This window comes from Chlorocebus sabaeus, chromosome 13, assembly GCF_047675955.1.
Source record: "Chlorocebus sabaeus isolate Y175 chromosome 13, mChlSab1.0.hap1, whole genome shotgun sequence".
NCBI classification, from domain to species: Eukaryota; Metazoa; Chordata; class Mammalia; order Primates; family Cercopithecidae; genus Chlorocebus; species Chlorocebus sabaeus.
The window spans coordinates 12,154,341-12,169,882 of NC_132916.1; the positions used below are offsets into that span (position 1 = coordinate 12,154,341).

The 15,542-nt window shown below is 50.0% G+C and overlaps 1 protein-coding gene across 1 annotated transcript in view; it reads right to left on the minus strand.

The window, feature by feature from the left end:
• Positions 1-11,093, minus strand: part of TMEM181 (transmembrane protein 181) — a 115,043-nt gene extending 103,950 nt beyond the window's left edge. The window contains exon 1 of the mRNA XM_008007707.3: positions 10,723-11,093. Coding sequence (XP_008005898.2) covers positions 10,723-10,853 — 131 coding nt within the window. The 5' untranslated portion in view covers positions 10,854-11,093. The remainder of the gene's footprint in view (positions 1-10,722) is intronic.
• Positions 11,094-15,542: the final 4,449 nt, after the last annotated feature.

Below are 15,542 nucleotides of genomic sequence, written 5' to 3' on the forward strand. Positions count from 1 at the left end.
GGCCAGCATCAGTATTTTTAAAGCTCCCTAAAGGATTCCAAATGATAACCCACGGTTTAGGGCGTGGCGAGAGAGATCTAGAAGACGAACCCATGGAATCCAGGCCACATCAGCGCCTTCCTGGGGTTCCGTTTCAGCGCCGGCTCCCCCGTGGGGTTCCGTTTCAGCGCCTTCCTGGGGTTCCGTTTCAGCGCCGGCTCCCCCCGGGGGTTCCGTTTCAGCGCCGGCTCCCCCGTGGGGTTCCGTTTCAGCGCCGGCTCCCCCGTGGGGTTCCGTTTCAGCGCCGGCTCCCCCGTGGGGTTCCGTTTCAGCGCCGGCTCCCCCGTGGGGTTCCGTTTCAGCGCCGGCTCCTTCCTGGGGTTCCGTTTCAGCGCCGGCTCCTTCCTGGGGTTCCGTTTCAGCGCCGGCTCCTTCCTGGGGTTCCGTTTCAGCGCCGGCTCCTTCCTGGGGTTCCGTTTCAGCGCCGGCTCCCCCGTGGGGTTCCGTTTCAGCGCTGGCTCCTTCCTGGGGTTCCGTTTCACCGCCGGCTCCCCCCTGGGGTTCCCTTGCATTTTTGCCCTTTGGCCTGTGAATGATCCCTGTATTCTCGTAATAAGTTTACCCTTTTTGGCTGAAACTAATACTTGCAACCAACAGTCTCAAATGCCGTAGTGCCGTATCTTTATAAAGTGACTGTCAATGCCTCTCGCTGTCCCTGACATAGCTGCCAATGATGAGAACTACAGCAAAGTTCTAAATGTTCTCATTCCTACTGCAGCCTGAGGGAAGGGTATTTGGTTTTGCATTTCCGCTTGCAGAAGTTGAGAACAGTCTCCACCGGAAGAACGAGGGTTCTGGAGCCCCCAGCTTGTCACCACCAGGCAGGAGCATGCTTGCCCTTTCCAGATGGAGTAGGAAGTAGTCTTTGTCGGCCTGAATCCTAAACTGGGGGCTCTGTTCCCCGAAGAGCATGGGTTTACAAATCAGAAACACTGCCCCGGTCATGCCAGATAGATAAGCCAGGGAAGCTGGTCATTATCTTCACTTAGGAACAAAACTTCATCTTTAAGTCCTGACAAGACTTGAAGGCTGAACGTCAACAGTAAACCACCAAGATTACTTTGCTGGCTGTACTCCGCCATTAACAAACACAGCACAGAGGGCACCTTCCTAGGCATGTGGGTGTATTTAAAAGAATGCGAAGCCAGAGCCCCTGCTATTCAGGAGGCTGAGGTGGAAGAATCAGAATCACTTGAGCCCAGAAGTTCGAGGCTGTAGTGCACCATGACTGCACTATGAGGAGCCACTGCACTCCAACCTGGGCAATGCAGTGAGACCCCATCTCTAAAAAAACAAGGCAACCACCACCAAAAAAACTTAAACAAGAATGGAAAGAGTGCAGCCGTGCCCCCTTACATCACGTTTCCAAGTTCCGTTCGTTTCCTTCACTCCCCAGGAGACAGAAAAGGCAGGACAACGCCCACCCGCCATGTGCCCCTGCACCCCATAGCAGCTGGAAAAGCGGGCGGCCTTGCTCATGACGTGCCTGCCTCACGCCTTCAGACCTCTGCTCCCAGAGGCGGGCGATCAGCCCTTCACTCAAACTGCTTCCTACATAGCAAAACAAAGGCTGCTCCAGCGAGGCCCGTCGTTTGCCACGACTTTTCAAGTCAGGACAAGGCCAGGGGAGGCCAGTCCCAGGCACATGATGAGTCTGTGCAGCTGCGGGTCCCAGGGTCACAAATAAATCCTCTGCTATGGCCTTGAACACGCAGAACAATGGGACCCTGTGCTGATTTCCTAAGTATGGCCTAAACCTCACAACTCCAGTAAACATGGGGTAAGGAAGAAAGGGGGATGTAGCGGGAACGCTGGTGCAGAAACGTTCAGAGCAGGCATAGCAGTGCCCTGCAGCCCACGGCTGAGCAAGCCGCAGGGGAACGGGGCCTGGAGAACTGCCCAGCCCCTGAGCGGTGGGCAGCAGCCTCTCCCTGTGCGGCTCTAAGGTGCCAGCTTCCTAACCCGTCACTCCTGGGGCGTTTTCCTTTGAGGGTGGTCTTGCCAGGGCATTTTCACGTTGAAATGCACACTGTTTCTTTAATTGCTTGTTTAGATGACATTTAGGGTAATTTAATGTTTTTAAGTTATGGAAGCATGTATGACGATTTCAAGGAATTTCATTTCAGGATAGGAAAAGAGGGACTACCACATAGTTGCTGTTATAAAACGAGCAGGAGGGAGTTCTCCACTGAGAAGCACAGCCCTGAGGCCATGGGCAGGCCTTATAGGGAGCTGTCCATTGAGTGGGGAGGGGGCGATGAGGACTGAGCCAAGGAGAGCAAGAGAACCAGCCAGCTGGAAGGAAGGTAGGAAGACCAAGACCCCAGAGCGCAAGAGCTCAGGGATTTGCCCCGAGGCTCATGGAAGGGAATGCCATTGAGGCTGAAGAAATTGGGGAAATCGGCGTCCCGTTCCTTTTCTGCACTGTTCAGCTGGGTTTCAGCGGCCTTCTGCCTGCTACCTGACCGTGATCCCCCAGCGTACACACACTACCCCAGCAGACGGCTCATCTGTCTGAGTCTCCAACCCTGCCTCACCCAGCCTGGCTTAACCTGGAGTGGCTCCTTGTGTCCTGATCCACCTTTAGGGTGGCCAACCATCCTAACTGTTCCGGGACCGAGGGCTTTCCTGGAACACTAGACTTTCAAGCCAGGATGCACTGACACCGTATCTCTGACCAACACCTCCTGAGCTAGGCCGGAGCCTGTTTCCACTGCCTTCATTGCATACTCTCCCTCACCCCAACACACACACACGCGCGCGCACACACACACACACACACCCTCCCCAATTTGCACCTGAGAAACCTCAGGCAACTCAGGTGACACAGTGAAGATTTCAGACACCTCTGCTGGGAAGACGGAGCCACCCTGATCCAGACACAGCTGCACCATGAGTCTGCTGTCTCAGTTTTAGAGCCAGGAGGGATCCGAGATCATCCTATAAGATGGCAGACCCTATTTCCAATAAGCACAGCGGCTGATCCAAGCCAGGACCCGCCCAGTCCTCCTGACTCTTGTTCATCAAACACTCAGCTGCTATGTTTAGAAAATACCGGCAGAGAGAAGCCAAAATCCAGCCCTGTATCAACACATGAGCTGTTCTTTTCAAGGAAACCCATTCATGGCGTGGCTTCTGTCCCCAGAAAGATGCTGAAGTCCTAACACGCTGTGCCTGTGAACGTGGCCTGATTTGCTAAGGCCTTGGCAGACCAGCAAGCTAAAATAAGGTCATTAGGGCTGGCCCTAAATCCAGTGTGACTGATGTCCTTATAAAAAGGGGAGATTCTGACACAAACACACATAGAAGGAAGACGATGTAAAGACACAGGGAAATGACAGACATCTACAAGCCAAGCCTGAAGCTACCAGAAGGCAGAGAAAAGGCCTGGGACAGAATGTCCCTCAGGAGCAGCCAATCCTGCCAACACCTGGATTTCGGACTCCGGGCCTCAGAACTGGGGGACGGCACATCCCTGTTGCTTGAGCCCGCAGGCTGTGGTGTTTTCTTACCGCAGCCCTAGAAGGCGGCCCCAGAGCCCCAGCTTCCATATCTGGGGAACGAGGCCCACTTCAAGCTTCAGGTGTCCCACCAGCCTTGAGGCCTGTTCTCCTCTGGCAAAGGATGGTCTTTCAGTTGCCAGAGCTGAGTCATCGCTGCAGCCGGATGATGACCAGGAAGAACAGATGGATGCTTATACCTGCTCTGCTATCCAGGAAATTAGTATCCTTATTTTTTTCCTCTCAATTCAGAGTGAGATGTGGCTTAAATAAACATATTCTGACGCCAGGCACGGTGGCTCACGCCTGTAATCCCAGCACTTTGGCAGGCTGAGGGAAGTGGACCACGAGGTCAGGAGATCAAGACTATCCTGGCTAACACGGTGAAACCTCATCTCTACTAAAAATACAAAAAATTAGCCGGGTGTGGTAGAACGCATCTGTAGTCCCAGCTACTCGGGAGGCTGAAGCAGGAGAATCATTTGAACACGGGAGGTGGAGGTTGCAGTGAGCTGAGATCACGCCACTGCACTCCAGCCTGAGTGACAGAGGGAGACTCCGTCTCAAAACAAAACAAAACAAAACAAAATAAAACGAAAAACACTCTGGAGGCTGAGGCAGGCCGATCCCGAGGTCAGCAGTTCGAGACCAGCCTGGCCAACATGGTGAAACCCCTTCTCTACTAAAAACAAAAAAATGATCCAGGCATGGCGGTCCATGCATGTAGTCCCAGCTACTCAGGAGGCTGAGGCACAAGAATTGCTTGAACCCAGGAGGCGTAGGTTGTAGTGAGCCAAGATCACATGCCAGCCGAGATGCCCTCTAGCCTGGGCAACAGAGCAAGACTCTGTCTCAAAAACAAACAAACACCAACAAAAAAAACCCATACTCTGCTGTATGGACAACAGTCACACTTACCCCAAGGTTCACAAAGAAGTAATTAAGCCTGGGTAACCACCAGGAAGAGACCTGATAAATGCATACGATACGGACTTGGTTTTGAATTCTGGTTCTAAAATGCAACCTTGGAAAGATTACTTGGTCTGGCTAGACTTCATTTTCCTCTGAGGGTTGCTGGGAAGATTATATAAGATGGTGCATGTAAACACTTGGTCCAGAACCCAGTATGTAGTAAGGACTCAATAAGAGAGTAACAGTATCTGACAAAATACAATTCAAGAGATGTCCATTATACACATAAATATGCCCAATACTATATGTGAGATTCAGAATGTTAGCCTCTGGCTGTGTGATTAAAAGAATATCTAGATTGGGTGCAGTGGCTCACGATTGTAATCCCTGCAATCTGAGAAGTCAAGGTGGGTGGATCACTTGAGGTCAGGAGTTTGAGACCAGCCTGGGCATCACGGCGAAGCCCTGTCTCTACTAAAAAAAAAAAACAAAAATTAGCCAGGCATAGTGGCGCATGCATGTAATCTCAAGCTACTTGGGAGGCTGAGCCAGGAGAATTGCTTGAACCCGGGAGGCGTAGGTTGCAGTGAGCTGAGATCAGGCCACTGCACTCCAGCCTAGTCTAACAGAGCAAGACTCCATTTCAAAAAAAAAAAAGGATAAAATCCCAGTCTCATCAGGGACACTCACTGTCTCCTCCCACCAAAAAAAGAAACAAAAGAGAGAGAGAGTTGTCAGTCAATAGTTACACTGAGGTGTATCCAGTAACTTGAAAACAAGGAGAAAAAATGAGGTCCTCTGAAATGCTTACATCAAAATCGGTACACGTGTCAGGAAATGACGTTGGCCTTAAACAGAAAACATGGCTCCCAGACCTTTCAACCTGAATGTAACCTGATCAAAGCTGTCAAAGCAGAAAGGAACGTGGGCCAGCCTGGAGGCGTGGAAACGGAGCACAAGCCAAGGTGAGCTGACAGCGGTCACTGAGCTTTGTGTGGGGAGAGGGAGACGTGGCACCGGGCTCCCGGTACTGCCGCCCATTGGAAAATCCATCAGAGGAGGAAATGGGTGCCTCAGCGTGTCTCCTGCTGCTCTAAGATGATTCTTTTGGTTTTTTGTTTTGTTTTGTTTTTTGAGATGGGAGTCTTGCTCTTGTCGCCCAGGCTGGAGTGCAGTGGCGCAATCTCAGCTCACTGCAACCTCCACCTCCCTGATTCAAGCGATTCTCCTGCCTCCGCCTCCTGAGTAACTGGGATTACGGGCACCTGCCATCAAACCTGGCTAATTTTTGTATTTTTAGTAGAGACGGGGTTTCACCATGTTGGCCAGACTGGTCTCAAACTCCTGATCTCAAGTGATCCGCCCCCGTCAGCCTTCCAAAGTGCTGGGATTACAGGCGTGAGCCACCGCGCCCGGTCTGCTCTAAGAGATTTCACTCACCCCTCATGGCTCTCCATCCTGGCAGAGATCCAGCCCAAGCCAGTTACATCCGAATCCTCAAGGGTGGGGCCTGGGCATCTGTGTTTTTAAAAGCTCCCTCACATCCTTGAGCTCAGGAGTTCAAAACCAGCCTGGGCAACATAGTGAGACCTCATCTCTACGAAAAAATTCAAATGAACAAAAAAATTAGTTGGGTGTGGTGGCGCATGCCTGTAGTACCAGCTACTTGGGAGGCTGCAGGGGAGGAGTTGAGGAGGTCAAGGCTGCAGTGAGCCATGATCACACCACTGCACTCCAACCTTGGTGAGAGGGATAAGACTCTCTCCCCCCATCCACCACAAAAAAAAAAAAAGAAAGAAATAGCTCCTTGAGATGATTCTGCAGCCAGCACTGAGAATCCTGATCTTATCAATTCCCCTGGGGTTCAAGCGATTCTCATGCCTCAGCCTCCCAAGTAACTGGGATTACAGGCATGCACCACCAGGCCTAGCTAAGTTTTGTATTTTTAGTAGAGATGAGCTTTCACTATGTTGCTCAGGCTGGTCTCGAACTCCTGGGCTCAAGTGATCTGCCCGCCTTGGCCTCCCAAAGTGCTGGGATTACAGGCACGAGCCACCGTGCGCGGCTGCCTTTGTCCATTCTACTGTTTTTTAGTACCTGGCTACTTTCCAGTTTAGGAGTATTACAACTTGTGCTGTTATGAATACTTTTTAGTACATGTCTTCTGACGGCCCATGAATACATTTCTGCCAGGCATATAACCAACAGAAAATGCTGGGCCTAAGGAAATATGTATGTTCAACTTTAGTAGCTGCTTGCCAAGTGGTTTTCCATAATGATTATAGCAATTTACCCTCCCATCTGCAGTGCGTGAACATTCCACGTCCTTGTTACCACTTTGGTGGGGTGTAGAGGAGAGTCAAGGAGTTTTCCGCATACTTCAAGTTATTCTTTTTCTTTTACAGACAGCCATAGAAAGCCAGCCAGTTTCCCCCATGAATGTGAATGAGAAGCAATAGCCCAAATGATTATTAGCAGCCAATTGCTATCAAGTTAAAACAAAACAACTTGATTACATCATTAGGCTGCTAGATCAGCAGCCCAATCCATTTCCTTATTGTTTAGACTGGTTCGCTGTGGTTTTTCTGTTATGTGTATCTGAATACATCTTTAGTGCTCTCTTCATAAAGTGTTTGAGTCTTATGAAAATCCTTGTGAAGAGAGTTTCTTTATCCTGATGTGGAAATGGATTGTCCAGTGAAATGCAATTAATTCCACCCAAGGTAGGGGAGTTAGCAAAGGGTAGAACTGGGGCTAGAACCAGGATTTCAGATCCCTGGCCTACTGTTTTACCACCTTCCCTCTCCTGACAGGCAGTACAACTGTCATCTCTCGTTTTGTGAAAATGGCCATGAGTCCTTTGATCACATAGCTGCAGCTCTTCACTGATGCCAAATTATGTAGCAAATATGCAAACAGCCATGTTGGTGAACAGAGGGGCCAATCATGTTTTGTAAACGGAGCTTTAGCAGCTGTGTTCTTTGCTTCGCCCTGTTATGAGAAAACTGCCAACCACGTGAGGTGAGTCCCTGGTCCTCCAGGGAGAAGAGCTGGTGCATTTTATTCATAAATCACCAATAAGGAAATGAAGACAGTGAGAAGAGAAGGAACCAAAATCGTAGTAGTAATTTCACCTTCCAGCTAGGCAGATGCAGGAGCTGTAACTAGCAGCTTCCCAACTTAGAAACCCAACAGTATTTCACCTAGTTTTGTACAGCGACAATCCATTGATATAAAAAATTCAATGGAGCTACTGAAGATAGTTCAGTGATCTAAAACATCTTCTCACTAAAAACAGACTTTGTGATTCAGCCTAACTGCCCTGTCTATACAAAATACTGTAAAGTACTCTGCAGTCAACTTGGGATCACGGTGGGGGGGCAGAATCCATCACTGATCACTTCCAACCGCTGTCAATCTGTCTTCAAGCTCCAACTCAACTAAGGAAGTGGCTCCTGGAGCAAAGACTCAAATGCTTGCTGTAGTACAGGCAGCCAAATTGCTGATGTCACCTGTCCCGTGTAAAATCCTCTAGTGGCTTCACACTGCAATCCCAGTGAAATCCACATTCCTTAGTCTGACCTTCAAGGCTCTTCAGGGCCTGGCCCTGCCTCTCTCTCTGACTACAGTGCTCCAGGCTCACTGGTCTTCCGTCTGTGCCTTGAACATTTCCTGTTTTTATGGCCTCAGGGACTTTGCAATCCTCCTTCCTCTTCTGGGACTTTCCTCCCTGCTTCCTTGTCTGGTTAGCTCCTCATTTTTCAGTTCTCAGACAAATGTCACCTTAAAGATGAGCCTCACCTGACTAACTTCTGTGTGGCAGCACCCTGTCACTCTCTCATGTCACTTGGTTTATTATCTGTAAGCCCCAGGACAGCAGACACCCTGTCTTGCTCACCGCTGTATTCACAACGCCTAGACCAACAGCAGGAACATAAAAGATGCTCAGTAACTACCAGGTGAATAAATTGGTCAATGAATAAAGATGGAGATTAACTACTGGGGTGTGTTCTCTTCTCTGCTATTTGCATAGCAATCATTCGACTTTCACTTAGCTGTGTTGCCAAAGAAATATTCCCAGGAAAAGAAAATACAGAAAAAAAAAAAAAAAAAAAAGGCCAGGCATGGTGGCTCATGCCTGTAATCTCAATACTTTGGGAGGCCAAGGTGGGAACATCACTTGAGCCCAGGAGTTTGAGACCAGCCTGGGCAATACAGGGAGATTCCATCTCTACAAAAATTACAAAAATTGGCCGGGCGCGGTGGCTCAAGCCTGTAATCCCAGCACTCTGGGAGGCCGAGGCGGGCGGATCACGAGGTCAGGAGATCGAGACCATCCTGGCTAACACGGTGAAACCCCGTCTCTACTAAAAAAATACAAAAAACTAGCCGGGCGAGGTGGCGGGCGCCTGTAGTCCCAGCTATTCGGGAGGCTGAGGCAGGAGAATGGCGTGAACCCGGGAGGCGGAGCTTGCAGTGAGCTGAGATCCGGCCACTGCACTCTAGCCCGGGCGACAGAGCAAGACTCCATCTCAAAAAAAAAAAAAAAAAAAAAAATTACAAAAATTAGGCGATGGGGCACGGGTCTGTAGTCCTAGCTACTCGGGAGGCTGAGGTAGAAGGACTGCTTGAGTCAGGGAGGTGGAGGATGTAGTGAGTCAAGATTGCACCACTGCACTCCAGCATGGGCGACAGGGCAAGACCCTGTCTCAATAAATAAATAAATAGAAAAAAAAAAAAAGAGTAGGCAGGGGGGGGCGGGGGAGTAGTAGAAAGGAGATTGGAAATAATCTTATTTAACAAGTATGAGGCCGGGCGCGGTGGCTCACGCCTGTAATCCCAGCACTTTGGGAGGCCGAGGCGGGCGGATCACGGGGTGAGGAGATCGAGACCATCCTGGCTAACACGGTGAAACCCCTTCTCTACTAAAAATACAAAAATTAGCCGGGCGCGGTGGCGGGCGCCTGTAGTCCCAGCTACATGGGAGGCTGAGGCAGGAGAATGGCGTGAACCCGGGAGGCGGAGCTTGCAGTGAGTGGAGATCGCACCACTGCACTCTAGCCTGGGCGACAAAGCGAGACTCTGTCTCAAAAAAAAAAAAAAAAACAAGTATGACATGAAACTGTGGGTTCTTTTCCCATACCCTCAGGTCTCCCAGGAGGATGCATTAGACAGATTTCCAGGCTCGCCCAAAAGCTACATCACATGATTTTTTACATTTTTTAAAAATAGGCATTTTCACTCAGTAACCATGACCCCGGTCCCTCTGCGTTGCTGATTAGCCGTGGGAAGGCATTAGGTTTTTGAATAGATGTGAGGATAAGTGTGACACACCTTTTTCTGAGCATGTACCCATGATTATTAGCACAGGATGGGTTTTACAAAAATGATGACCACCCGTTCCCCATAGCAGTGCAATACCCTCGCCATCCTTAGCACAGAGTGAGTAAATCATGATTAAACCTCAGCTTTCCGAGACCTTCTGGTTCAGGCTTCCCATTTAACAGATGAGGAAGGTTGAGGTGTGGGGTGAGGGAGCTTTCTACCGACACCGATAGGGTCCTGTCCTGACACCGCCGAGCCGAACTGCAGAGTGTGGAGAGTAAGGGGGGTGCCGGCGCCAGGGTCTGCAGCCCCCACCGCTCTCCCCTAGGCCGCAGGAGAGGGAGACAGAGATGAATGCAAACAAGTTCCACACAGCGGCTCCCATGCGCGGTGTCCCCGCAGGGCGCCCCGCCACGCCCGTCCGCCCCCAGCCCTCGGCGGCGCCCCAGCCTCGCAGGCGTCCTGCAAAGCCCAGGGGCTTGGGGCGCTCGGGGCTGCGGCCAAGACCCTCCTCCCGACGCCGGAACGCGCGCGGTCGCCTCCCTAGACTCCGCTGCGTGAGGCCCGAGCGGGGGTGGCGGGGCGGGCGCAGGGGGAGAACGACGCGGGGCGCGGGGAGGAGCCAGAACCCGCAGCTCCTTTACGGGGTTGGCGGGAGCCTAGGCTCGGGTTTGAGCTGAACGGAAATCGGCCCTTCGCCCGGGGACGCGGGGCTGCCCTGGATCCAGGAAAATGCGCCCTGCTGCCAGCACCCCTGCTCCCCGTCCCCTTCCGGGTCCCTCCCAGATCCCCGGCCCGACCCCATCCCCATCCTTACGCTCCGCGCCAGGCGGGCGGAGGCGGCCGAGGGTGGGACCAGGCCAAGCCTCGGGCGCCGCCGGGGTCTGGGAGGGGACTGCGGCCCGGAAGCCTCCGGCCGCCCCGCTGCTGCCGGCGCCGCGCCCACCTGTAGTAGCGGTCATCCTTGAAGGGCGTGAGGTCCTCCTTGAGCTCGCGGTACGCCTCCCGCAGCCGTCGGCACAGGTGCTTGAGCTCGCTGCAGAGCGGGGGCTCAAAGGCAGGGTACTCGGCGTCCATGTTGCGCAGCCTCCCGGGCCCCGGCCCCGCCGCTCCGCCCTTTGTGTCGCCGCCTGCGCCCCCTCTCTCCTCCAAGCACCGGGGATCGGGCTGCCGGCGCGCTGGGCGGGACCGAGGAGGAGGAGCAGGTGCTGGGGAGGTGGGGAGGGGGCGCGCAGGAAGCGGACCTGGTGCGCTCAGGGCGCCGCCGCGAGCACGCGAGGAGCCGGGCAGGCCCCCGCCCCGCGGAGGGGGCCTGAGTTGGGGAGGGGGCCGCGCCCATCCGCCTCCGCGCCCATCCGCCGCCGCCCCGGGAGAAGCAGAAGGCGGGGGAGGAAGTGCAACACAAGGTCGTCTGCCGCCCAGGACAAAAATCTCAGTGCCGCCCTCGCCAGTGGCAGCGCTGGGAAGGGAAGACACTGGAGGTGGGAGCACGAAGGAAAATGGGGCTTGGGGGCCGGACTGAGAGCCCTTTCCTGCTGGGGAGGTCAAAGGCTGAAGCCGGCTACCGCGTTCAGCACCGCGGACAGCTCCCGGGGGCGCCTTCTGGCTTCTCGGGCTCCACTTGGCCTAATGCAGTAACATTTAAAACTAAGACCATTAGGGTTGTAGTCATAATAAATATTTTTTAATGAAGCGTGTCCAAGTGAGGTGCCTCTTCCCACATGTACTAAAACCATCAAAAAAAAAAAAAAAAAAGTCTAGGCAGAGGAGTTTCTCACCCTTTTTTTACAAGCTCAACACCAGTGTGCAAACTACAGAGTTAACAAATTAACACGTCTTCTACGGAATGGCTTCTCCAAAGCGTGGTGTGATCTCCTCTTGTGAATTTTTCCAATAATACGTGGAGAAACAGCCTTTCCAGACGATGTTAGTGCATTTCCATCTGAACCCAGGGCAGGTTTCCACGCAAGATTGATCCTGCCTGCACTGGGGGAAACATCTTGCTTTTAGGGACAAAACCTACACAATTGAACCTAAATAATTGTGGAATATCGATCCCAGGAATCTGTATTTGTCCAAACTCCACAGGCAAGTCTAATGACCACTCAGGTGCCAGTGGTCTCAGCATTCCCATGTGTCCTGCTGTCTGTGCCTACTCTGTCACTCCACCCGCTCTTCCTTGCTCTGTATTTTTATTTCTTTTCTCCCTTTACATTTTGGAACAGCTTTTGTATGCTAGCCACGCTCCCCTATCAGGGCTTGCACATCTTGCCATAACTGCTGATCATCTTGCACTGCGCACGGTTAGGTTTTAGCCTTAATTCATTAACATGAGCATTTGTGTTTAATCATCTCAGGATTAAACAAAAAGAAAGAGCTCAGGTTTGGTAATACTCAAAATACAGTGCATCAAGAGGCGCACTAAGAAGAACTTCAGAGAACAGACATGCAGATTTGTTTTCTGAAATGAGAGACTGAGTTCAGCATGTGCCATATTTTAAACATTGTATCATTGGCTACAGAGAGCTTATTTTTAGGAGGAATATAGGCCAATCTCCAAGATACATCAAAACACTTAAAAAATCCTCTAGGGAGCTTTCCTTAGCTTCTCAAGCCTAGTTTTTTTCCTCCCTCTTTGAAGTACAGTAGCCCCTCGAGGATAATACACATCTGGCTCCAGCACTGTGAGGTACTAATCTATTTTGTCAGCTCTTTTACTACAAATCGCTAGAAATTTGAGATAAAACACACACACACAGTGACTGTACATGTTATGCACAGCTGAACCACATACTATCATTTTTTTGTACATTTTATTTCCCATAGAATTAATGGTTGTCATTTTTATTGCTTGATTTTTAAATATACTCATTAATATAACCTCAGGTCCTGCACCAGTTGTCTAAATTTCTCTCTTAAGATGCTCAGGTGCATGAGACATCCTGTCAGTTTTGCCTTTGTGAATGACAGCTGTCCTGGGCCTTCTGACCAGCTGTAGACAAGTTATCTTCATACCGAGTGCATGGGTGCCTGGAGGGATCTCCCCACCATCATCCTGGGCATTCTCTCCCCTCTGTTCCGTTTGAATCCCACATTTTCTATTTACTGGTAGAAAATATCTTCTACAAGATTTTGAGAAAAGATGCATGGGATGCAAATTTTTTGAGGTTGTGGATGTAGGAAAAGGACATTCTTTTACTCTTTCTTGATAGCTTGGCTAGGAATAAAAAATTTGGTTGGAAATATATTTTGTTTTTTGTTTTTGTTTTTGTTTTTGTTTTTGAGATGGAGTCTTGCTCTGTTGCCCAGGCTGGAGTGCAATGGTGCAATCTCAGCTCACTGCAGCCTCAAACTCGCAGGCAAGCAATCCTCCCACCTCAGCCTCCTAAGTAGCTAGGACTACAGGTGCACGACACCATGCCAAGCTAATTTTCATATTTTTTGTAGAGATGGGGTTTCACCATGATGCCCAGGCTGGTCTTGAACTCCTGGGCTCAAGTGATCTGTTCACCTTGGCCTCCCAAAGTGCTGGGCTGACAGGTGTGAGCTGCTGTACCTGGCCTATGGCAGGCATTTCTTTCTTTCTCTCTCTCTTTTTTTTTTTTTTTTTTTTTTTTTTTGAGACAGAGTCTTGCTCTGTCGCCCAGGCTGGAGTGCAGTGGCAGGATCTCCATTCACTGCAACCTCTGCCTCCTGAGTTCAAATAATTCTCCTGCCTCATCCTCCTGAGTAGCTGGGATGACAGGCGTGCGCCACCACTCTCAGCTAATTTTTATATTTTTAGTAGAAATGGGGTTTCACCATGTTGGCCAGGCTGTCAGGGCCTCACTCTGTCACCCATGCTGGAGTGCAGTGGTGTGATCACTTAAGTGAGGTGACCTCTGTATTTCCTTTGTGATTGGTCCTTGTCTTGTTTGGGTGTCTAGACATGTTATACTGAATGTTATACCACTTTGCCTTTATAGTGAGGGAGAAGTGTTTCCTCTTTTTTAATTTTCTGAAAGTGTATAAGAGTAGAGGAACAAGTTCCTTGAAAGTTGATGGTACTAATCAGTAAAACTATTTGGCTTGAAATTTTCTTTGCAGGAAGATTTTCTACTGATAACTGTATTTCCAAGTTTTCAAATCTACAACATACAATTGTTTATAGTCTTATTTTCTGTTTCTTAAAAAGATCTCTCTCTGAAGTTAGATTCCATTTCTATTCCTGATATCACACTTTTGTGCTTTCTTTTTTTCTTCCTATATCATGCCAGATATTTGTCAAATTAATCTTTTCCAAGAACTAACTTTGACATCATGGACCCTCTTGAATGTATTTTCAGTTTTTATGCTCATTAAATTTGATCTGGCCAGGTGTGGTGGCTCATGCCTGTAATCCCAGCACTTCGGGAGGCTAAGGTGAGTGGATTGCTTGAGCTCAGGAGTTGAAGACTAGCCTGGGCAACATACGAGACCCTGTCTCTACAGAAAAATACAAAAATTAGCTGGGCATGGTGGTGCATACCTATAGTACCAGCTATTTGGGAGGCTAAGGTGGGAGCATCACTTGAACCCAGGAGGTTGGTCAAGGCTGCAGTAAGCTGTGATCACACCACTGCACTCCAGCATGGTGACAGAGTGAGACCCTGTCTCAAAAACAAAACAAAACAAAAAACACAGTTTTTAATCTTAAAAATCAGCCTAGTTGCTGAATGGGGAGTGGCCTGGGGGAGGAGGGAGTAGGAAGCCCGCAGGAGGCTGCTGAAGAGGCAGAAGTGAGGGTGGCGCTGGCCCAGGTCAGGCAGCAGAGGGAGGAGGGAGCTCTTGCAGAAGTGGCCGGGACTTGGTAGTGGCTACTGTGGAACAGGAAGGAGAGCGAGGGGTCCAGGATAGCTCCCCGTCATCTGGAACCGCTGTGCACCCTTCCACAGGGTCCCAAGACCACTACACACTGGGTGGAACGGATGAGTTGGTCTGGCAGAGAGGGACTCGGCAGTCTTGGAGATAGAGAACCAGCTGGGACCATACCCTCTGTGGGGCAGGACTGTTTCTGCTCTGCGTGGGGCTACCTGTCTCCTCCAGGCATCACAGTGATTGGCATGTGTTAGACACTCCATAAATATTTGCTGATTAATGAAAGAACAACCAAAAAAATCTGTGTCCTGAACTCACTAGTTGAGCGCCTTAGCCTGCCTGGACTCAGCAATGCCTGTATAGCCCTCCAATCGGAGTCTGGGCTTATGCTGCCCCCAACATGCACCACACACAGCCGCGATCTGCTGCAGGAGGCTCACCCTGCCTCGTGACAGCTGATGGTGACATTTCCAGGAATCTTGAGAGTCAATTTTTAAATACAGTCATTATATAAAATTAAATTGCTACTTATGGCACATCTCTCTCCAACTCCTCATTCAGTGACTCTAGTGGGAATATTTATACCATGGAAACCAGCAAAAGCCACAAATCAGAGTTGATTTCATTTCATTGTTTTAGTCTAGGCTCTAGACTTAAGAATGTGATGAAGGCAGTGTTCATAATGCAATTTAAATTTAAAATGCGTCATATCTGCAGCCATCACATTGTAAACAGCACAAAAGAATTAAGGAGATCTGATCTTCAAAAACTATTATCCCATTTAGCAAAGAAATGGCTTGTGTCATTAATGTATGAGTAAAGTTCTAACATATGTTTGTGATGTTTCATTGAAGATACATTTTTGTTGTTTCACTTTTGTCTTGCTCAAAAATGTAAATGAAAATAACCAACATTCATGTTGAAGCTACA